Genomic DNA, 23,399 nt, shown 5'->3' on the forward strand with positions numbered 1-23,399 from the left:
TTTTCTGGACCCTTAGCCTTTTGGCACTTGATGTAAAAGATAGCAATGCTTTTGTAATGAAAAATAGCCCTCTTGTTGTTTGGTATTACATCTTTATCGCAAGGATGCCAGGCAATTATGGATGCCAGGGGCAAGGAGACCGCGCAAACAGTTGGTGCATTGTCCAACGACATAATTGGCGTATGGACCAATTCGCATTGGGACCGAGCTGGTTTTGCTCGCCCGGTTGAAATGTTGGCGTCATGGCCAACTTAACTGAAACATTGGTGTTTTGCCCAATGTAAGGGCCGAGCTGATTTTGCTCAACCCAGTTGGCGTATTGGTGTCTTGTCCAATATGGAAAACGAGCGGAGTTTGCTCGGCAGAATTCGCAATGTTGGAGTTTTGTCCAGTCGATAAAAAGCCGAGCTGACTTTGCTCGGCGGAAAAAGAAATGTTGGCAACATGACCAACCTAAATGAAACATTGGTGTTTTGCCCAATGTAGCGACCGGACTGACTTTGCTCGGCTAGATTTAGCATGTTGGTGTTTTGTCCAACTACTGAGAAGCCGAGCTGACATTGCTCGGCAGAAGTGAAATGTTGGCGATCTACCCAACTGAAAGGGCGAGTTGGTTTTTGCTCGGCCCCATACTTGAGCCCTCAATTTAGAGCCGAGCAGATTTTGCTCGGCAAATTAAAAGGTGCGTTTGAAATTCCAAAGGAGCCGTGCTGCTAGTTGAAGTTTGAACACGTTAATGGAAATTTTGCACGTCGAAGCCAAAAAGCAATATAAGTTAAACGGGCAAAAAGTTCAAAATTTCATTGATTGAGGAAATTGCGTTACAATTGTGGGGCCCTAGCCCGGTTACATTAAACAAAGAAAGACAAGAAATGAAAATAAAACAGGAAATAGGATGAGGCATTTCAGTCCAATTCCAGATCAACCGTCTGCTCGGCGACCTCCAGAGTCTGCTCGGCCACCTCAGGACTATGCTCGGGCAGGCCTACTTCCAACTCATCATCCGCGACCTCCACCGTGACAACCTCCCGATCGGCTACTTGATCTTCAGCATCCTGAGACGCTTCAGGAGAAGTTTGCTCGGTTTGTTGTGCGGCGGCGACTTCTTCCGCGGCTTCCTTTTTGGCCTCCTCTATGAGCCTCTTCTGTGCAGCGCTCGCATAGGCCTGCATATAGTGCGGTATGAAGGCCGCAGGCGGATGTAGGAACATGTCAGCATCCTGACCAAGGCCAACTTTCTCCACGGCAGCTTTCCAACCGCACTGGAAAAAGATGTCCTTGGTCGCCTGCACCTGCCGTTCATACGTTCTTTCGCCTTGAGCATAGCCCTTGTCTTCAGCGTCGCTAACCGCCTTATCTTTCTCCTCTTTATGGGCATCGCGCAGCTTCCTCAGCTCGGCGAGATACCAGGCTTTGGTCGACTTCACGGGCCGCTGTTTGTCCGTTTCAGCTCGGTCGACCATTTGGCTCAGGTTATCTCGTTCGGCCTCAACTACCTCCTGCGCGGCCTTAAGCTTCGCTATCTCGGCCTTTTGGGCCTTGTTCTCAGCTATTGCATCCCGCAGGCTCTGCTGCACTTTGATCATTCGGTCGTGGGCCAAATAGTTCTTTTGCGCGGCCTGAAAACAAGCGAGAGATCGTTAGTGTTCGAGAAACCAAGCAAAAACCGAGCAAACAGTTTGATGCAAAGAATGGAGAACTTACCAGCACTATGGATTTTACCGCCGAGCGGAGGACCTTAAGGTCGGAAAGCTCGTCGTGTTTTTTCATATCAGCGGGCAAGATCAACCCCTTGGTCAAATTGAAACCAAGCGAGTAGTCCTTGTCCGCGTAGACAGAGTCTTCAGCAGAAACTGCTCGGCCCTGGTATTTGAACTCGGGTGCCCAGACCGGGGGGGTGGTTGGGCCCTTGGATTTGCCGGTCTGTGGTTGCTCGGTCTGGTCCCCGAGCTCGGTAGAGACGCAATCAGTGGAGTCTTCATCCGCCAGACGCGGCCCGGTTTGCTCCTTCCTCGGCCGCTTCTTGGACCAACCAGTCGGTTGTTCGCTGGCAAGTGCCAGTACTGCCCCTTCTTGTTGCCCGGCTGGTGTGAAGGATGTCCCCCCGGTTGCCTCTGGTTTTTGGGACACGTCTTCTTCCCCGGTGATCATGGACTTGATGGCCCTGATTTTCGCCATTTCTTGCTCGGCGGTGAGTGGAACAAGCCTGATCGGTGGTAGGTTTGGATCTGGTTCTGGGGTTGGCGCACACAGAAAGTTGGTAACCCGGCTCTTGCGCGGTGCGGTGTAGTGGTAGGTCTGTTCGAAGCCGAGCAGTTTTGAAGCCTCCCTCTCCTCGGCAGGATGGCACAGCAAGGCTCTGATGGCCTCCTGGTTGGCCTGGTAGTAGTCTGCTGCTAGGTGCTTATCTGCAAAAAGAAGACAAGCGTTAGATCGGCATGGAAAGTAATTGATGCATAAAGAAAATAGCGCGGTCAGCCGAGCGACTCACCGGCACTGCCAAAATCCTTTCTAATATACCATCCCGGTATGGGTGCCTCAGTGTCCTCATAACAACCGGACACCCACAAGAAGTCGTCGTCGTTGGTCTCCTTGTCCAGGTTGCCCTCTATTAGCTTTGCTCGGCCCTTCTTGACTTTGAGGTACCAGCAAAGTCCACTCTTATTTCCACTTAGACTATACTGATGGAAAATTTCGGCCAAACCGAGATTGAGACCGAGCCTCCGGTTCAGCTCGGTGACCCCGTTTATTATTTTGTGAGTGTTATTTGAAACTTGGGTCGGGCAAAGCCTTGTCTGCCTCAAAAATTTGCAGATCAATGGTTGAACCGGGAAGCGGAGCCCTTCCTCTACTATTGATACGACGGTGAAAGGGCACCGGTCTAGATCCCCCCAAGGGGTGTCTCCCTTTTTGGCGAGCTCTAAGACGACGTCATCTGGGATGTTGTACTCCCTACGAAACTCGGCCATCGCACCGGGCGAGCTCACCATGAATCGGTACTTGCCCATCTATCTTGGTTTTATTTGGTGAACTAACTTGTACCTCGAACAAAAATGTTTGGTGTAATTGCTCGGTCTTTGAGCTCCACCAGTGATGGTTCTTGACTGAACTGATCGGTCCTAGTTTGTTCTGCATTGTTAAAAAATGAGGCCAAGGGTTAGCGCGGCATAAATTCCACGGCTCCTATTGGAAATAGCTCACTGAAGGATTTTTGGTGTTTTACCGGCCTGACCCCTATCTCGGCTAGACTACTTGGTCGATTTCCTAGCTCGGTTCATTTCTATTTGCAGATCTAATGGAGTATTCAGCGCGGTTAGGCTTTGAAATGGAGACCTCAAGTTACAGCTCGGTGCGTTCCTATTTACCAATCTAATTAGAGTATTCAACTCGGTTACGACCTCGGTAAGAAGCCACAAACTAATTTTTGCTCGGCTATAGCTCTACCTATGGATCTAAATGAGCGTTTAGCTCGGTTCTACCAAGATTTAAACTGTTCATCCCAGAAGTGGGGCGAACTCGTTTGAACCAAGGAGGAACGGGGCTCAGAGGCGCCTTCCATTCTCAAAGTTCCCATTTGCCCTAGGGTATGCAGGTTCTAAGCAAAGAAAGGGGGCACTGGTGGTCACAAACAAAAAAACACGAAGCACAGTGGCACGGAAATGAAGAACGTGTATAAAAAATTTTGAGAAACAGAAATAGAAAATGCAAGGGAGGGTAGTGTAACTTACCAGGGGGACAGATGCGAGGGTGAACGCAACCTCGAGAGCTCGATTGCGGCCTTCGAAAGGATCTGAAATGGAGGATGTAGCACAGAGACAGTAATGGCAGTGATCTTGGAGGTTCGAAGGTTTGGGAGGTTTAGGGTTTGTGTGGAAGAGAAGGTGAAAAGTGAAGAGTTTTAGGCCCTTCGTTGGAATACAAAAGAGGGGGGAAGGAACTCCAAACGGCTGCGCCGTTTGAATTCTGCGCGTGCAGAACAGCTGGCTGCACGACCCAATGGTGTGAAGCCACGTGGCACTGGAAACGTGGCTGTCAGTATGGCTGTACGACCTTTGATGAGACTGCAGAGGAAATGGCCGACCAAACGGGACAGCTCGGCGATAGATATGCCCCCAATCATGCTCGGCTTGGTGATGGCGCAACTCATCCATTAGCTCGGTCACGATGGTAACCCCAGTCACGACTAGGTCGGATGGGGTTAAGGGGCAATTGAGAGGGGAGATTTGCGCGTTAGTACGGCCGAGCTACGATAACGCCGATCATGACGAACCGCACACCGCCGAGCAAACTCCTCTCTTGCTCGGCCTAGCGGCCTGACTTGCACGGCCGGAAAGGTCGACCGGCCAGACACGAACCAATGCCTGGCCGAGCTATAACGCGGCCGAGCGCGCAGCAATGTCTGATGACCAAGCTGAGAGCAGCCCGGACTGGACTTGAGGTGCGATTAGTGTCGGCATGCGCCTAACCGATCGGCCGAGATGGATGGGCTTCATGCGATCAAGAATGAAGAACGGTGGAAGTCCAGCGTGCTTCATGGTCGTTCAGTCAGTTGGAACCGATCATAAATAGCCCGGCCATGAGCATAACACTTTGGCCCCTTTGCCAAGGGGCAGGTCGGCGTTCATTAGCTCGGTTATGTGTTTGAGGAGGCAATTCTCCACAGGGAACCAGCTGGTCATGGTACTCCGGTTAAGTGTGCCACCTGGGCCAATGGCGTGAGGGGGAGGACATCTGCTCCACGCACGCACCAATACCGTTTGGCAGTTCCGCATGTACTAGTTGGAGGACAAAATCTTTACACGCGTAAGGTGGTGAGAGGCGAGCACTGCCACCTGTCCAAGGAAGGACAACAGAGGTGGTGCGCGCACGATCTTGGGGTTGCATGGCCAGCCTAGAAATAGTGGAGGAAGGTGAACGTTAGAGGTATGCAACTTCTTCCCCAAAGAGAATCGCTCTATCAGTCTTCTTCTTCCTCAAGTGGACTGACTTGATCGTCGGGGGGTCTATCCGGCACACCACTGCCGAGCAGCTCACCGTTTCTGTGTTGCCAGGTAGACGCCGTCAAGAGAAGCTTGGAGTGCAAGGAGTACGGAAAGCAGAGGATATTTCGCCCTCGTACAATGCTCTTAGTTAGAATGTAAAATGAAGGAATTTCGGGTTGAGATTTAGGAGGAAGAAGAAGAAGAAGAAGTTTTATATATATTGAATAATCATAGTGCCTCAACTTTACGTCAGTCAAATATATATATAAACCCTAACATAGCAATATGACCATCTTACCCTCAACTTAAGTAAATATTAACAATAGAACAAAAGAACAAATTAAGTATTCTAACACGTCCCCTCAAGCTGGAGCATAAAGATCGAACATGCCCAGCTTGACAGATAAGCGATGAAACGAAGGCTGAGCCAAAGGCTTGGTTAGAATATCACCTAATTGGTCCTCAGAACGAACATAGAGAGTCACAAGTTATTTGCGGAGTAAGAGATCACGAATAAAATGACAATCAACTTCGATATGTTTGGTGCGTTCATGAAACACAAGATTATTGGCAATGAAGATAGCAACCTAATTGTCACAAGACATGGTCATAGGAGTGGGAACAGAAAGCCAAAATCTTGGAGAAGAGACTGAACCCAGAGCATCTCAGAAACAGTATGAGTCATGGCACGATACTCGTTCTCGGCACTAGAACGAGCAACAACAGTTTGTTTCTTGTTACGCCAAGTAACAAGATTATCACCAACAAAAGCACGCTAGCTCGATGTGGAACGGCGGTCAGTCTTATTACCAGCCCAATCAGCATCACTGAGGCTAGTAACAAACAAAGAGAAAGAGGGGCAATAGAGCAAACCTTGACCGAGAGCACGCTTTAAGTATTGCAAATACAACACACAACCAGAAAATAGGGTTGACGGGGAGCATGTATAAATTGACTGACCACACCCACAACATAGGTAATATCTGGACGAGTGACAGTGATATAGATTAACTTCCCAAGCAACCGACGATAACGACCAATATTGGGAAATAAGTCGCCGGTGTCACCATCAAGCTTGACACCAGAATCCATGGGAGTATCACTGGAGCTAGTGCCTAAGAGGTCAGTCTCAGTAAGAAGATCAAGAAGATACTTCCTTTGAGAAAGAAACAAGCCCTGAGAAGAGCGGATAACTTCAATCTCAAGAAAATATCGAAAAAGGCCCAAGTCTTTAGTGTGAAATTGTTGTCCCAAATACAGCTTCAAATCATCAATACTAGTGGAGTCACTCTCTGAAATGATGATGTCATCCACATAGACAATAGGAACAATACTCTCAGTAGACAAGTGGTGAACAAAAACAGAGTGATCAAAGGTGGAACAGTGAAATTCATAGACAAGCACAACAACACTAAAGCGATCAAACTAGGCACGAGAGGATTGCTTGAGACCATACAAGGCCTTCCGCAATCGACAAACAAGATGCTCTTGGCCAGGAACAACCCAGGGGACTGATCCATATAGACCTCCTCTTGGAGATCACCATAGAGAAAGACATTCTTGATATCAAGCTGATATAAAGGCCGAGACTGATTAATTGCAACAGAGAGAAGAATCTGAACAGAATTAAGACGAGCCACAAGAGAGAAGGACTCCAAGTAGTCAATACCATAGGTCTGGGTGTAGCCTTTAGCTACCAGGTGAGGCTTAAGTCGCTTAATAGCTCCATCAGGAAGATACTTAACAGTATAGATCCAATAACAACCCACAATAGATTTTCCAAACAGCAGATAGGTAAGTTCCTACGTCTAATTCTGATGAAGAGCATGCATTTCCTCATCCATGGCATGCTTCTAACCAGAGATGGAGATAGCTTGCTGATAGGTGCGGGGAATGGAAATGCTTGACAAGCTACAAGCAAAAGAGTGAAGACCAGGAGCGAGGCGATCATAAGAAACGAAATGAGTAATAGGATGTTGAGTGCAAGTTCGTTTACCTTTGCGGAGTGCAATAGGAAAGTCATCAGATGGCATATCAACAGGTGGAACAGGGGCCTCAGACGAAGGAGATGAACTGGTCGGGCCATAAGACACAATACGATGAGCATGAGACCGTTGATAAACTTGCAAAGGAGGGGTAAAAGCAAGAGCAGATGGAGGGGATATAAGTGTGGATGTAGAAGACGTATAAGAGGGAAGAGTAAGAGTGAGACAAGCTGGTTCCCCTTCACGAGAAGAGAGAAGATCAATAGATAACTGTTACTAAGAGGAAGAAAAAATGGAGTAGACTTGAAAAAGGTAACATCAGCACTGACAAAGTAACGACGTGACTCAAGATGATAACACTAATACCCTTTCTGAGTGCAAGAATAACCTAAGAACACACACTTGCGTGCTCTAGGAGATAACTTATCCAAACCAGGGTCAAGAACATGGACAACGGCCACACAACCAAAAATGCGAGGAGGCGAGGGAAAAGGAGATGTTGTGGGATATAGCAGAGAACAGGGAGATGTGTGTACAACACTAGAGGGCATGCGATTGATAAGCAAACAAGTGGTAAGAACTACGTCGCCCTAAAACTGTTTGGGGACATGCATATTAAACATCAGGGTGCGAGCAACATCTAACAAATGGCAGTGTTTCCGCTCTGCAACACTATTTTGAGGGGATGTATGAGAACAACTAATTTGATGGATAATACCATGAGTATCACAAAAGGTAGTTACAATAGATTGCACATATTCTAAGGCATTATCATATCGAAATATCTTAATACGTTGGCCAAATTGAGTAAAGATTTTATTATAAAACTTAGAGATGATGGAGGCAAATCAGATCTTTGTTTCATTAAAAACCACGAAGTCATCCGAGAGTAATCATCCACAAAAATAACAAAATAAAAGAACCCATTAACAATGGGAGTTCTAGGACTCCAAAGAGCAAACAACTTAGACACACGACTAACACTACGACTAGGAAAATAACTACGGAGATATTTCCCAAATTGACAGGCTTTACACTTAATCTGAGAAACATGACTCAAGCCCGGAACAATGAACTTGAGCTTGGCCAAGGAGGGGTGATCCAAGCGAAAATGCCACTGAAGAGGAGATACACTAGCATTCAACACAACAAATGGAGGATGAGGAGAGGTCTCAGTGTCCAAAAAATATAGTCCATCCTTCTTATGCCCTGAACCAATCATCCTCTTGGTCTGGAGGTCTTGCAAAACACATGAAGTAGGAGAAAAGGTTATCGAACAATGGAGAGCTTGAGTCAATTGGCTAACAAAAAGCAAATTAAATAGAAATTTAGGAACATAAAGACTAGAAGGTAAAGAAAGGGATGGAGTGGACCTTGACCACAGACAGGCCGAGAAGATCCATTAGCAAGTATAATGGTATGATCAATAGGTCTAAGAGTATCAAAAAGAGAGGAATTACCATAGATATGGGAACTAGCACCAGAGTCTAGGAGCCAAAGCTGAGGGGACTTAGCCACACATGCAATATTGCCTGAACTAGCCATGGTAGCAGTAGAGGATGAAGGTAGACTAGGTTGGAGAGACTGGACGAGCAGTAAGCTCACTAATCTGAGTAGTGAGTGTCTCATGAGAATAACCGGAGAAGCATCTGAGCCAGTGGAGAACAAGGAAGACTGTGAGGATGGGACATCCATAACATGATGGACATGATTAGGTTTGCTATATTTCTGTGAACACCAAGGTTCAGTATGACCTTGGGAACCACAATGAGTACACTTGCGATCACCACGTGTACGAGAACCAGGTCCACTACTACTGCTACCACGGAAGCCACCACTACGAGGTCCACCTCCACGAGAGCCTCGTGAACCATAATAAGAGCCCCGGGAACTAGGTGAACCATGAAAACCCCCGCGAGTAGACCCATGATCACCACTACTAGAAACCAATGCAGAAGATGATAAAGTAGAGGACCTAGAAGTGGATTGTGCTTGTCCCAATGAAGAGCTTAATAGTCTAGAATAGGCATTGGCAACTGAAGGTAAAGTCTCACTGGCAAGAATCTGATTCTTGAACCCTCGCAACTCAAGATCTAAGCCAGAAAGTAAAGAAGTCATCATAAACTCCTCCCAATGTTGCTTCTGCTTGGTCACATCAGTAGTGAAAGGTCGATGCTATAGTGACTGATTTCACAAAGTCTTGAGACTACTATAATAATCAGGAAGAGACCGGCCAAATTGACGCATAGTAGAAATCTGTTCATATAACTCATAGACCCGAGAGACATTACTTTGATTTGAAAAAGACTCGGCAAGGGAGTCCCAAATGTCCTTAGAGGTATCACAAAATTCTACGGTAGTAACAACATGTGGTTCCAGACTATGCCAAATCCAACCCATAACACAAGAATCCTTACTACACCAATCATCATAAGCTTGATCATCAGTAGGAGGAGGGAGTTCGCTAATGAAGCGGGACTTCTTCTTACCGCGTAAGAAAATCTTGATGGCGTGGGTCCAAGTCAAATAATTGGCACCATTCAATTTCTTGGTAGTGATAGATTTGGGCATGTCATCATCTTTACCCATAGTTATAGCCTTAGCCTCAATCTTAACCATAATGATCAATCACACAAAATTTTCAACACGAGGGGCAAAAAACTTGCAAACAAATACCCACAACAACCAGCACCAACAATTTTGGACCCAAATTACTTGCAAACAGACACAGAACTAGCTCAAAAAAACGAAAGTCCGCAGCAAAAATAGGCAAGAGTGAGGAGAACACAGGTCTGCCACCAGATTTGGACCCAAATTAAACCAACACACCAACTCAAAAGCAGAAATCAAGAAATAGATGACAAATATCCCTTGCTAGAAAGATTTCAGCCCTTGTATAGGAACTTTCAATAGGTAGAATTGAAGAAACAGTGCTGCTGGACCACAAAATAGGCAATAATTGAACAAAACATCAACCCAACAGTAGCAAAATCACAAATTAAGATCAAGGGCCCCTAGGGTTATGATTTTCGGTTCCTAGGGAAGAGATTCCAACAAGAAAAAATAGCAAAAAGCAGTCCCAAGAGCAGATTTGAAAAACAGTCCCAAAAACATGAAAATACTTTCAAAAATCGAAAACTCACATTAGGGATGATCAAAAAATTTCACAAAAATCACCATAAATCTCAATAGGCAATTTCGAGTCTAGGGGTGAAGGACCCGTCTGTACAGTGCTTACGTCATGCTGATGTCATCATACGGCTGATGACATCAGCATGTCTGGGTCACCTTAGATTGATTTCCAGAGTCCGTAGAAACCTTTTTGATGAAGAATAGGTCGCTTTGATACCAAGTTAGAATGTAAAATGAAGGAATTTAGAGTTGGGATTTAGGAGGAAGAAGAAAAAGAAGTTTTATATATATTGAATAATCATAGTGCCTCAACTTTACATCAGTATATATACAAACCGTAACATAGTAATATGACAATTGTACCCTCAACTTAAGTAGATATTAACAATAGAACAAAAGAACAAATTAAGTATTCTAACACTCTTAAATCCAATGGGATTTGTTAGCTTTGAATTAGCATGATAAATTTGTCAGCTCCAAGTGTAGTTCTAGATTTTGTTAGCTTCAAATTGGCATGATAAATTTGTTAGCTCAATATGTAGTTCTAGATTTGTTAGCTTCATAGCTTTGAATTATGGATGGATGAAGGTTATATGAGATTTTTATGAATTTGTAAGGGCTTAGGTTTTAGTTTAACTTATTTAAGTAAAGGATAATATTGGAAACTAAAAAAATATTCTAGTAGGATGCATTAAATGTTTTTTTTTTTTTTTTAAATTGTTGTCATTAATTACAAGCTAGTTTGTTCAAACATCTGAATACAATTTTTTTTCTTGAATTGCTGGGCACTTGTTTGCAAGACCCAATGTTTAATATTATTTGTTCATAATGCAATTTGGTTGGAAGATGCCATCATGTCTATTTTGCAAATCCTTCATTTTTCTCATTATAATGACATGTTTGGGATTCTCTGTTTCTGTTTCCTATTACCTTCCAGGGAGGATGCCAAAGAGATGCAGTTGCGAACATCAAAAGTTGGAAAGGTGCCTGTTTTTGAGGATCTGCCTGATCAAATTAAAAGGTAGAAATGATTTGTTCAATATGTTATTGGATACTGATCAATTTCATGCTGTGAATTTTGTCATTTAGAAAATGAACTGTCATTCATGGAGGTGATTATTAAAGCATCTGTTTTGATATTTCTACATTCATAATATTTCATTAAAACTAGCTAAGAAGAATTTTTTTTTTCTTCTCTGATTTTGATTGATTTATATTGAATTCAATAATGGATTTGAACTCTACTAGGGATAATGTGGACCACTAATACTCAAAATGGGTTTGTTGGTTGTAAAAATTATATTGTTTTCAAATTCAGTCTACCATGCTAACCAATGTAGCGATGTATTATGGCCAATGGCCATGGGATTGTTGACATGATCTGCTGTTCATTTTGTAGACAGAATAGAGAATAAAATGGGGCATGGCTCTCGTTTATTCCCTTCATATATTTAAAAATATTGTGGTTTCGAGTATTTGCAGGAAAACAGCTGCTTCCTACAGAGAGCTGGAGGCGCGAAAAGGCAGAGTGAATGACTTGGAGAAATTATACATGGATATGGCTATGCAGAAAGAACTACAGGTATATTGACATTTTGGATTTGTCTAATTGTGTCATCGGCTGTTGGGTTTATACCACAATTATAGATAAATGCATTTACTGGGGCAGAAAAAGGGGCGGAAACGCAAACTTCGTGAAGATGAGATTGTATGTCCAACCTCCAAACCAGTATACAAGTGGCGGCCAGACCGAAAACGATGAAGGTGGCTCCATCTCTCAGGCTTCGTTTGGGAAGCTATGGTTTGAGCTTTTTTGGCTATTTTAGCCACAAAAAATAAAATAGGCTATTTTAGCCATAACAAACAAAACATCACATCCAACCCATAATCATTACATTCTTCTCTCACAAAAAAACTTAAAAAAGCCAAAAAGCCCTTCCCAAACCAAGCTTTTAAGCCCAGGCTAAAATAGTCAAAAAAACTAAAAAGTCAAAAAGCCAACCCACTTCCCAAACGGAAGCTCAATGTCTTGTTGGATTTGTTGTTCCCATCTACTTTACTAAATTAATAATTGTATGTTTCAGAGAATTGGGATATTGTCAATGAGGTGAAGGTACCGTTATGTGGTCTAAAACTCGACAGTCAGCTTCACGTGGTTAGCTGTTGAAGGTGTTTACGTGTGGAGTTTGAGAAATCAAGAACAAAATAACTGTTTGTGGCTCTAATTGCGTGATCAGCTGGTAAGACGATACCTGTAGCAATTCATAGTCTGTAGTTTTTTGTGTCTGGAAATTTTTGATCTTACATTTCAGTTACAGTTACCAGAAATTGTTCTGTGATCTTACTTATTTCTTGGAAAGTTACTTTCGCTATGTTATCTCCTCTCTCTCTCTCTCTCTCTCTCTCTCATGGAATAAGAGTTCTTGGAAAGGTGCTGCATTTTCATTATTCATGATTAATTAATGGAAAGTGGAGGATTCTACATCATGATTAACAAACAGGCTCTTTTTCAGCTTAAATAGTTAAAAAAAAAAAAAAAAAAATAGCTTTTTCAGTCTGAACCAAAACCAAACAAAGCCTACTATTTTTTTTCTCGGTGTCCTGGATTGGAACCTGAATTAAACAGAGTTTGGACTTTGGATCAACATTGTTTATATTAATACATGAATAGCATACATGATATAACCACCAAGATCTTTGTATGTGGTATGTAGCAAAATGATAGACTTCAGCACACTTGGCATAGTTGAAGAAACTTTCATATTCACTATTTTTCACCAATTGAATTTTCTTTGACTGAAACAAAACAAATAAAACAGCGGGCATTGAACTTGACTCAATTTGATGTGGTCTACAATCTTGACAATCTGCCAGCAACATACTCCGCAATTGCCATGCTTGAAGTTAGACCTGGTGATTCAATTCCAAACAAGTTTACAAGGCCAGGAACTCCATGAATTTCCTCTCCCTGCCAACCAAAAAAAAAAAAGCATTTGCAACTGATGTGAACTCGCCAAAAACAATTGTTCACTCCATCCACCAAATAATTGGACAAAAGAAATTAGATTGAAAATAAAGTTCAATCATATTTGCTAGTTTGATTATGTATCAAATAAATATAAAGTAAAATTTTATGTACCAAAAGTTCAAGAAAATAAGATTCCAACTCATGACAAATTAGGACGGATTTTGTTTCATATTCGTGGCTCCACTAAGGAGAAATTTAATGCTAGAGCTTTGGGGGTATGTAACTTCACATATGAAAGAACACTTTTATGTTTTAACGACTTCATTAGGGGCATAGGGTGCTTATTATTTTGGTAACAAATCATCACATAATTCAAAGAGTATGTTTGAACTTCGCAGGGCAGGCCGTTCAACATGATTGGTCAATAGACAAAGTTCCATTTAAAAAATTCCAAAATGCAACGAATAAAACTAGCATTTCTGAGAACATGCAATGCATATATAGATACAAATTCAAGATTTTGAAAGAGGTTGGCAAGCACAATAGAGAATGAAGTTAAGCAGTGACGGAGTGAGCAAGAAATAACCTGTATGACAAAATCAACAGAACCCTGTTTGGGACCAGAAAGTTTGGGTCGAATGCCAGTATATCCGGGCTCCAGAGATCCATCCTTCAGACTAGGGTAGTACTTTCTTATCTCTGGGTAAAATCGGTTTACACGATCTGTGCGTAAGGAGTAATCAAACCTGAATAAGATGAGAAAATACAAACATTATTTATGAAAGGTATACCAAAAAACAGAACTGCTACTTAGGAAAGCACAGGAAATGTACAAGTCAATGCATGATTCATGGCTTGCTAGTTTGCTGAAACTAAGATAACAAACTACACAAATAAAAGGATTGCAGGCACAAAGTAGAAGTGAAATTTTTTTCACTCTTTAGAAGTGTTGGAATGTAATTATTTTTGGTACAAATGGTATTTTTGTAATATGCATGGTTTAAGTATAAATAAGAGTTACAAGGGAGCGAACCCCCGTATTCCCTCTTCTTTTTCCTCCAACGTCTTCCCCTCTTCTCCTTCTTCTTTATCCGGTTCTACACATTTCAACATGGTATCAGAGCAATGTAGAGATTTTAGAAAACCCTAGAAGAACAGCTTCAGCTGAGACAGCATGTGCGGAATTGTGATTGCTTCCACACCACATGCAAGTTCCATATGCTAGATTTGTTAGAAATTCAAAACAATTATATACATAATATTGTTGAAATTTGCACTCAGGCTGTCACATTGGAATTTGAACAAGAAGATCCCATAGGGTGTTCGCTCTCTTCCCCACGTGTGCGAAGCATCTTGTACAATCAAGTATAAACAATTAACCATGTGAAAGATTCTCAAAAATGTAATGTGAGAGCAAAGGAATACAGAAAGATTACTTGTTCATGAAGCTCAAAATATCATCAACACCATCAATCCATTCAACATCAAGGCCAAATTTGACTTGGCCATTCAAATCCAGAGTAACATGCACTCCGAGGCCACCATGCTCTAGAATGGGATAAATCAAATGCTTGAAAGGTGGAGATTTAACATTTGACAGAGTGAAGTAGCAACCACGAGCATAATAGGAAGAAGGAATAACTTCACTATCTATGCCATCGAATCGCTTTGCAAGGGACGGAGCACTCAAGCCTGCAGAGTTCACTACAAAGTTCGGAACAAGTACAAGCTCAGGCTACAACAGAGATTTCCCATCCCAATTTTCAAGAGCCTTGCTATCGGAAATATGAAGGCAAATAGTATTTCCCTCACGATGACCACCAATCACAGTAGTGTTGTAGGAGAACGTTGTTCCATAACTCTCAGCTTCCCCCTAAGCCGACAATTCGAGTGACATCCCTGTCAATATATATTTGTAATCCATGGTAAAATCAGAAGCATAAGATAAGAGAATAGGTAAGTTACAATTCCATTTTCGCATTCACAACAACCCATCAAGTTAGGTTTTGGCATTTGATTAACAAGGGGCAAGAAAGATAGTAGGCCATACCACTAAAGATAACATTAGGGAATGGGTATCAACTATTCCTGACATGGGCAATAATAAAGCTTTAATACATTGCAATACAGGCTCAATTCTCATGGCTTCATAACCTTCCATCATCCTCAGACCGTCAACCCCATTTTCAATCCCAAGATTCATCAGACTATTCAACTTTGGAATCTCTGAAAATCCAGTAGCAACTATGAGTTTACAAATCTGTTTATGAGGAATATCATGTTCTTTGCAATACTTGTACAGCAATTCTCTTCCTTTAACACAAAACAGTGCCTGCAGAATGAGTTGACTGAAATTTCACCGACAAATCTTTCTAATATACAAAATGAAATAGGACTGAAATTTCAACGACAAATCTGGCGTTCCATTCCACCTGTGATTTTAAGTTGGCCATGGAAATTAGGTTTCCAAATGGATATTTTGCCAACTCAGCATAAAATTGTGATTTAAACTTGGGATTTCAGTTAAATTCAGTTTTAAGCTGCGCTGTGACTATCAAAAGTGTTTTATATTTTACTAAATAGTTTCAAAAGTGTTGTATACATTGCAACTTCTAGCCCAAACACCCCTAATGGCAGTATGTTAGCAGTGCAAACTCTCTCTATCTTTCCTCCTTTCTTTTTTGATAAAATAGGAAAAACAAAACCAAATTTCAACTTTACACATCATAAGAAAACCAAAGTTTAAAAAAAATGGAAGAAGAATTGTAGCAAGAAAAGTAGGGAGAACAAAATGTCGAGTTAATAAAAACATAATATAAGAAAGGACAAATTACACCACCTAGTTATAATTGAATCAAGGGTAAATTACACTCACCTCTTCTGAGTAGGGGTGGGCGCGGGTCGATTGCGGCCACGGAACTTTCAATCCGTCATCCGTCTGCCAGATTGGCGGATTGGAGAAAATCAATCCGCATCCGTCTGCCAATCCAGTGGATATGGATTGAGCGGATTGGCAGTTCAGCGGATGGATGCGAATTGGTTTGGCGGTTTGAAATTTTATAAATTTTCAACATAATTCAACTTATGCACTTCCACAAAAAAAAAAAAAAAAAAAAAAAAAGAGAGAGAGAATATTACAGTCAATAATTTAAAAAAATATTACAATTACTGCATGTCTCATCCAAAGAAAAAAAAGTTTGAAACTTTAGAATATCACAATCACTGCATGCCTCATCCACATATTACAATCACAGAATGCCTCATCCACATAAAATATTACAATCTATGGTTCTTAAATTAGGAAGCACGGATACGGATACGGGATACGGATACGATACGGATCCGGCGATACGACAAAATTTGAAAAAATAAGATACGGGTACGGCGGGGATACGTTCGTAAAAAATATTATTTTAACAATTTTTAATAATGCAATATGCATAAAAATAAAACCTAAAGCAAAAGACAACTTGATAAAGAAGAAAGATTCCTATAAAACTAAGAGTCTTCAAGGTCAAGAGTCTTCAACTTGTTCCCCTTCATCATTGAATATCACAAGACCTTAGCTAAAGCCAAAAAACCATTCTTAAATAAAAATTTCAGCAAATATACTTTTTTAAGTCATCAATGATAGCCTAGAAAACACGGATACGAATATGGTGATATGGGGATGTGGATATGGCGATATGTCAAAATTTGAAAAACTACGATACGGGTACAGCGGGGATACATTCATAATTTTTTTTTTTTATATAATTTTAATAATGTAATATGCATGAAAATAAAACTTAAAGGAAATTAATAAATACGGAGAGAGATTCCTATTAACCTAAAAGTGCTCAAACATTCATAAAACATCCAAAACTAAAAGCAAATGCAAATGCAAATTAAACATCATCCTTACATGCCAACACCAAAAAAAGAATGAGAGCAGAGAGTAGAAACGTGAGAGAGTGAAAAAGTGAGAGAGAAGTGAAAGAGACAACAAGGATACATCAATTTGACAAATTCTATTACTTTAACTCTCACTATATTCCTCTTATCAAAGAACTAAATAAAATATTATAAGCAATATATAACTTCGAGTATCCGATACTTCAAAATTAAGTATCCGATACTTCAAAATTAATAAAAAATTAATTAAAAAGTATCTGATACTTTTAAGAAGTATCTGATACGTATCCGCGAGTATCCGAGGAGTATCGGTATCCGATACGTATCCGATACGGATACGTCACCCCTTTTGAAGTATCCGTGCTTCATAGTTCTTAAAATATAAAAACAATTCAAACCACCAAAACCATGAGCAATAGTAGAGATTGTATGTCTCTGTATTGTTACATTTATATATATTTTTGAAAACAAAAACCAATCAGCATATATCATATTTTCTATTTATTGCTTTTAGAGTTAGATTTAAAAACCAAAAAATATAGATAAATAATACGTTTATTTTTTTCAATTTAAAAAATATATTCAAGTTGAAAACTTTTTTTCAAGAGAATATTTGAACTTTTTTTCAATTGAAAACACAAACAAAATATTTAAACAAATTGAAAACACAAAGTCTTATAAATTACTAAGAGTGCTCGCGGTTTGGCGGTTCGGTTGCGACCAAATGAACCTCAAATCCGCCATCCGTTCGCCAAATTGGCGGATTGGAGAAAATCAATCCACAACCGTCCGTTCGTCATCACGCATCCGTCCAAAATGCGGCGGATCGGTTCGGTTCAGTCGGTTTTAGCGGATCGGTATATCCGCTGCTCACCCCCACCCATCACTCATCAAATATATTTATTATTTTTGTTCTTTTTTATCAAAACATAATTTTCATCCTGTTGCAAATATTTTATTATTCAAATTAGAAGAAAAAATATATATATTATGCCTCCGTTTGGGAAGTGAATTGCCTTTTTTGCTATTTTAGTCTGGGCTAAAAAACTTGGTTTGAGAATGGCTTTTTTACTTTTTTTGTGAGAGAAGAGTGTAATAATTATGGGTTAGATATGATATTTTGTTTGTTGTGGCTAAAATAGCATATATATTTTAGCCACAAACCAACTTGCCAAACAGACCTATATATATATATATATATATATATCAATTAATATATTAATTAATAATGTAACATAATTTAAGATATTTTTAATATTTATAATTTGTAAAACGGTAATGTTACATATACCAATTAATATACTAACTAGTGTAATAACACTAATCATACATTATTATTAACCATGCTTATTATACAAATTACAAATATAAAAAACTCTTAAATTATGTCACATCATCAATTGTTACACTAGTTAGTACATTAATTGATGCATATAGCATTATTTTTTGTTTAATGAATAATACTATATGCACTAATTAGTGTACCATTGATGATGTGACATAATTTAAGAGGTTTTTAGCATTTATAATGTGATTAATGAGTGTGATCAATAATAATGTCATAACTAATATTAGTACACTAGTTAATATATTAATTGATACATATAACACTACCGTTATTTAATGAATGAGATCAATAATAATGTCATAATTAATGCCTATAACACCATCCAAAAAATGGCATCGCAAATAACCTGGTAAAAAGAGTAAACGATGGTGTTTTGCAAAACATTTTTCCTACTAAATTCCCTCCTATTATCATTTTTGCTGCCCTAAATTACAACTCTTCTCTCTCCCACTCTCTCCTCGCCACCGACCGCACCCATCTGCCGGTTGTCGCTTCCGCAGTCCGTCTCCGGTAAGACGGCTCGCTGCCCAAATTCGGATTGGTGAGAGAAATTCATACAAGCTTGTGATTTTTATAAAAATAATTAATTACATGAAATGGGCTTGATTGAAATTTGATACAATGCACCAAAAAATGATGCAGAATATATAACCAAAGGAAAAAATTAACCAAGAAAAAAAAAACTACACCAAACAGGCCCTATATATAGCATAAAATTCGCTAAAACATGTACTAGCCCTGAAGTCTCAATAACTTTTACATGACATCAAGCATTATTTTCATGGTTTACCAGAATTCATCTAGATTAGAATCCGAATATGTAAAAACACACACACAAATCAAAAGCGCTAAACCCTAGAATTGCATAAAATCAAAACCCTAATTAGGTATTTGAAACACGAAATTAAAATTTTTTTCGGAAGAATCTCTAAATCTCTCACTAAACAAGATGATGAAAACTGTCAAGCTGGGCAGCGAGCCGTCTTACCGGAGATGGACGACTGCGGAGGAGACAACCGGCAGATGGGTGCGGTCGGCGGCGAGAAGAGAGTGGGAGAGAGAAGAGTTGTAATTTAGGGTAGCAAAAATGATAATAGGAGGGAATTTAGTAGGAAAAATGTTTTGCAAAACACCGTCGTTTACTCTTTTTACCAGGTTATTTGCGACGCCATTTTTTGGATGGTGTTACAGGCATTAATTAGTGTATTAATATTAATTATGACATTATTATTGATCTCATTCATTAAATAACGGTAGTGTTATATGTATCAATTAATATATTAACCAGTGTACTAATATTAGTTATGACATTATTATTGATCCCACTCATTAATCACATTATAAATGCAAAAAACCTCTTAAATTATGTCACATCATCAATTGGTACACTAATTAGTATACTAATTAGTGCATATAGTATTATTCATTAAACAAAAAATAATGCTATATGCACCAATTAATGTACTAACTAGTGTAACAATTAATGATGTGACATAATTTAAGAGTTTTTTATATTTGTAATTTGTATAATAAGCATGGTTAATAATAATGTATGATTAGTGTTATTACACTAGTTAGTATATTAATTGGAATATGTAACATTACCGTTATACAAATTATAAATATTAAAAATATCTTAAATTATGTTACATCATTAATTAATATATTAATTGATATATATATATATATATATAGGTCCGTTTGGCAAGTTGGTTTGTGGCTATTTTAGCCACAAAAGACAAAATAGGCTATTTTAGCCACAACAAACAAAACATCATATCCAATCTATAATTATTACACTCTTCTCTCACAAAAAAAGTCAAAAAAGCCAAAAGATCCTTCCCAAATCAAGTTTTTTAGCCCAGATTAAAGATGTTGAATAATAGTGTCCGTTAAAGATTTTACGCATAAAAAAAAAACAATGAAATTAATAATAGTTTCCGTTAAAGATTTTACTGGTTGTTTTTCAAGAAACTCAATATTTGATCTGAGGTTACATCTTTTAGAAATTTGAGGAAAATCTAAAGATACTGAATCAAAAACAATAGCAAATGAACTAAAATACCCACAACAACAACAACAAAGAAAACATAGGAAACATGTTTTATTCTTTATTATTATGCTAATACTAACTGATATATAAACACAAATATTAGAATCCTAGCCAGTGATTATAATTAAGAGACAAACAAAGAGAGATTCATGGTGCTGCTTCTGGGTATACATATAATCAATATGAGCAACCAGTGTCCTCATCAAGCATTCTTCCTCCTTCACTCCTTCACAACTAGTTTCTTCATTATCAACCCTAAGGATTATGAACAGACTATGAACAAATAAAAAATCATTTCAGAACAGATTATGAACTTCAGAACAGATTAAAGAAGGATTGAAGAAGGATCAGTAAGTTTGATTAGTTACAGAACAGAAGGATCAGTAAGATGAAAAGGATCAGCATAGAAGGATCAGTAAGTCTGATTAGTTACAGAAGGATCAGTAAGATCAATCAAAGTTTAATGTTCACTGACTAAATTACAGAACAATGAGATTAGTTTGATGTTCACTGACTAAATTAAACTGACTAATGAGATTAGTTTAAACTGACTAAATTAAACTGAAGAAGGATCAGTAAGTTTAATGTTCATTGACTAATGTTCAGTTTGATTAGTTTAATGTTCACCGACTAAATTAAACTAAATTACAGAACAGATTAGTTCACTGACTAAATTACAGAACAATGAGATTTAGAACAGATTAATTAAACTAAATTATGGATCAAAGTCTAACTTTGATTATTAATATATTATGACTAAATTATGAATCAAAATTTAATGTTCACTGACTAAACTTTGATGTTCACTAAACTTTGATTATGAATATATTATGAATCAAAGTTTAATCTTTAAACAAATTATCAATCAAAGGATTGAAGAAGGATTGAGGAAGGATCACTAATTTAATGTGAATCAAATTATGAATCAAAACAGACTGTGAATCAAATTATGAATCAAAGTTTGAACAGAACAGATAACAAGAAAATAGATTGTGAACTTCAGAACATAACAAAACAGATTGTGAACTTCAGATTAATCCCAGATTGTGAACAGATTAAAACAGATTCTGAATCAAAACAGATTCTGAACTTCAGAATAGAACAGATTAATTCAAATTTCATTTTTACACAAACAAACTACCATCACAGATCTCAAAATTAATCTAATATTTTTTCTATGAAGTCCCTCACAAAATCCACTGCAGAAGCAAATAACAAGAAAAATAAACCAAACCTCTCTGTGGTTTTCTCTCTGTATTCCTTTCTCTGTGTGTAGAACCCTAACACTGTCAATCAATCTAACCACGTCTCTAGTTTTAGAACTGGAACAAAACAAGATAATAATAATAATAATAATAATAATAATAATAATAATAATAGATTAGACTCTAAAAGATTAGAACTGGACCCAAAAAAAAAAAAAACAAACAAACAGAATAGACTCAGAGAAGAAGAGAAAAAAAGAGAAGAAGAAGAAGGAGAGAGAGAGAGAGAGAGAGAGGGGTACCTCAGTCTGTAGTAGATCGATCAATCTAACCACCTCTCTAGTTTTAGAACTGGAACCAAAAAAAAAAAACAGGTTAGACTCAGAAGAAGAGAAGAAAAGAGAAGAAGAGGAAAGCAGAAGAAGATGAGAAGAAGAGGAAAGCAGAGAGAGAGAGAGAGAGAGAGAGAGATACCTCAGTCAGTGTAGATCGATCGCCGTGTGTAGATCGATCGCCGTTTCCTGTAGATCGTCAGACGATGGGTAGTGTAGAGAGAGAGAGAGAGAGAGAGTGTGTCTGTCTCCGTCGAAGAAAATTAGGGCAAATGAGGAATATCATAAAGGAAAAGGGGGGTTTATTAGTTATGACAATATTTTAATTATAAATTATGAGTTCTTTGGTCATATTTTATGTGATGTGTTGTTTGGTTATCACTTAAATTTTTTTTTGGAAATGATTGAGACCCCTCCAATTATCACCTCCATCACCCCACACATACGTGGTCGGTGGTGATTGAAGGAGAAGAAAAAAAAAAAAGAAATTAGCCAATCAGAAAGAGAGGGAGTCAAAGGGGATGGCTCGTTTAGGGAGTCCAACTCATTTTCTTTTCTTTTTTAGTTGCAACCTCATATCATAATACTGAGTTATATCATTTGTGATAATCAAATTCACAAATAACATAATTTGCATATCGTACACAATATAATTCCTCCAGATAAAAATATAATAAATTTGATTACAACATTATTATTATTATTATTATTTATAAAAACCTAACAAATATGGACAGTGAAACTGGTATATATGCATTATTGAGTTTCATCTCCAATCATTGAACGCTTCAATGTTGAGCAAACACATATAAAGTAACAAAAATTCAAATGGTTATTTTAAAATGGATATGACAAGCACTACCTTCGTTTGACTTAGAGCATTCACATGGTGATGTCTTCGTAAAATATGACTCAAATTGTTTAAGACTATGCTCTGTTTAATGAGAGGGATGAAAAACAGAAAAGTAATAAGAAACAAAAATTAAAGGGCAGGTTTCACTTTACCCCTATGATTTGCTTTTCTTTTAGTTTATGTATTGAAGTATACCGTTAAATATTTTGTTAAATTTAACAATAATTGTAAAAGACGTACCATTCATAAGGAGGTTATATACTTATTTTCAAAATTTAAGCAAATAAATAACACATGAAATAAAGTATAAGGAGTTAAAGTACACTTTACCTTCTAAATAAATTATGAAAGTATTCGTAATTCACATACTTAAGTTACTTATATACAAGGATATTTTAGTATTTTCATTAAATCATTAACAGATCTAACGGTATACTTCAATTCACAAATCACAATGGGGTTATATGGTTCTTTCTAAATGTGAGGGGAGATCTACGCGTGACCCAAATCACAAAGGAGTAAAGCGAAACTTGTCCAAATTTAAATAATAAATACCTCCTTTCAAGAAAATTGATTTTACTTACGCTTTGTGAATGTTTAAATAAAATTACTTTTGATTGATCCAAACCAACAAGTCCTATATCAGA

The 23,399-nt window shown here is 38.7% G+C and overlaps 2 protein-coding genes and 1 long non-coding RNA gene across 17 annotated transcripts; 1 reads left to right on the forward strand and 2 right to left on the reverse strand.

Moving 5' to 3' along the window:
• Nucleotides 1-9,157: 9,157 nt before the first annotated feature.
• LOC145793416 (uncharacterized) lies at nt 9,158-9,556 on the reverse strand. Its single transcript, XM_082876240.1, has one exon. The coding sequence runs from the start codon at nt 9,554-9,556 to the stop codon at nt 9,158-9,160; it is 399 nt and encodes a 132-aa protein (XP_082732366.1).
• Nucleotides 9,557-11,543: 1,987 nt separating this feature from the next.
• Nucleotides 11,544-12,471, forward strand: LOC145792774 (uncharacterized). Its single transcript, XR_014332653.1, has 3 exons — nt 11,544-11,681; nt 11,769-11,863; nt 12,184-12,471. It is a non-coding gene; the product is annotated as an uncharacterized LOC145792774 (long non-coding RNA).
• A 263-nt stretch (nt 12,472-12,734) lies between these two features.
• Nucleotides 12,735-22,263, reverse strand: LOC114295591 (L-2-hydroxyglutarate dehydrogenase, mitochondrial-like). 15 transcript variants are annotated; one of them, XR_014332652.1, is made up of 8 exons: nt 22,042-22,263; nt 21,870-21,918; nt 21,597-21,684; nt 15,118-15,293; nt 14,504-14,966; nt 14,101-14,164; nt 13,654-13,813; nt 12,735-13,067 (listed from the first exon to the last, which is right to left on the reverse strand). XR_014332652.1 is itself a non-coding variant. In XM_082874208.1 (7 exons), the coding sequence occupies exons 5-7, from the start codon at nt 14,509-14,511 to the stop codon at nt 12,951-12,953; spliced, it is 285 nt and encodes a 94-aa protein (XP_082730334.1). In that variant the 5' UTR covers nt 14,512-14,940; nt 15,118-15,293; nt 21,597-21,684; nt 21,870-21,918; nt 22,042-22,263; the 3' UTR covers nt 12,735-12,950. The 15 variants fall into 15 exon arrangements, 13 of the variants coding, with proteins under 13 accessions (XP_082730334.1, XP_082730329.1, XP_082730333.1 ...); XR_014332651.1 differs by having other exon boundaries at nt 15,118-15,499; XM_082874208.1 differs by lacking the exon at nt 14,101-14,164 and having other exon boundaries at nt 14,504-14,940.
• Nucleotides 22,264-23,399: the final 1,136 nt, after the last annotated feature.

The sequence above is a fragment of the Camellia sinensis genome, chromosome 6, assembly GCF_055761805.1.
Source record: "Camellia sinensis isolate YWXY chromosome 6, ASM5576180v1, whole genome shotgun sequence".
NCBI classification, from domain to species: Eukaryota; Viridiplantae; Streptophyta; class Magnoliopsida; order Ericales; family Theaceae; genus Camellia; species Camellia sinensis.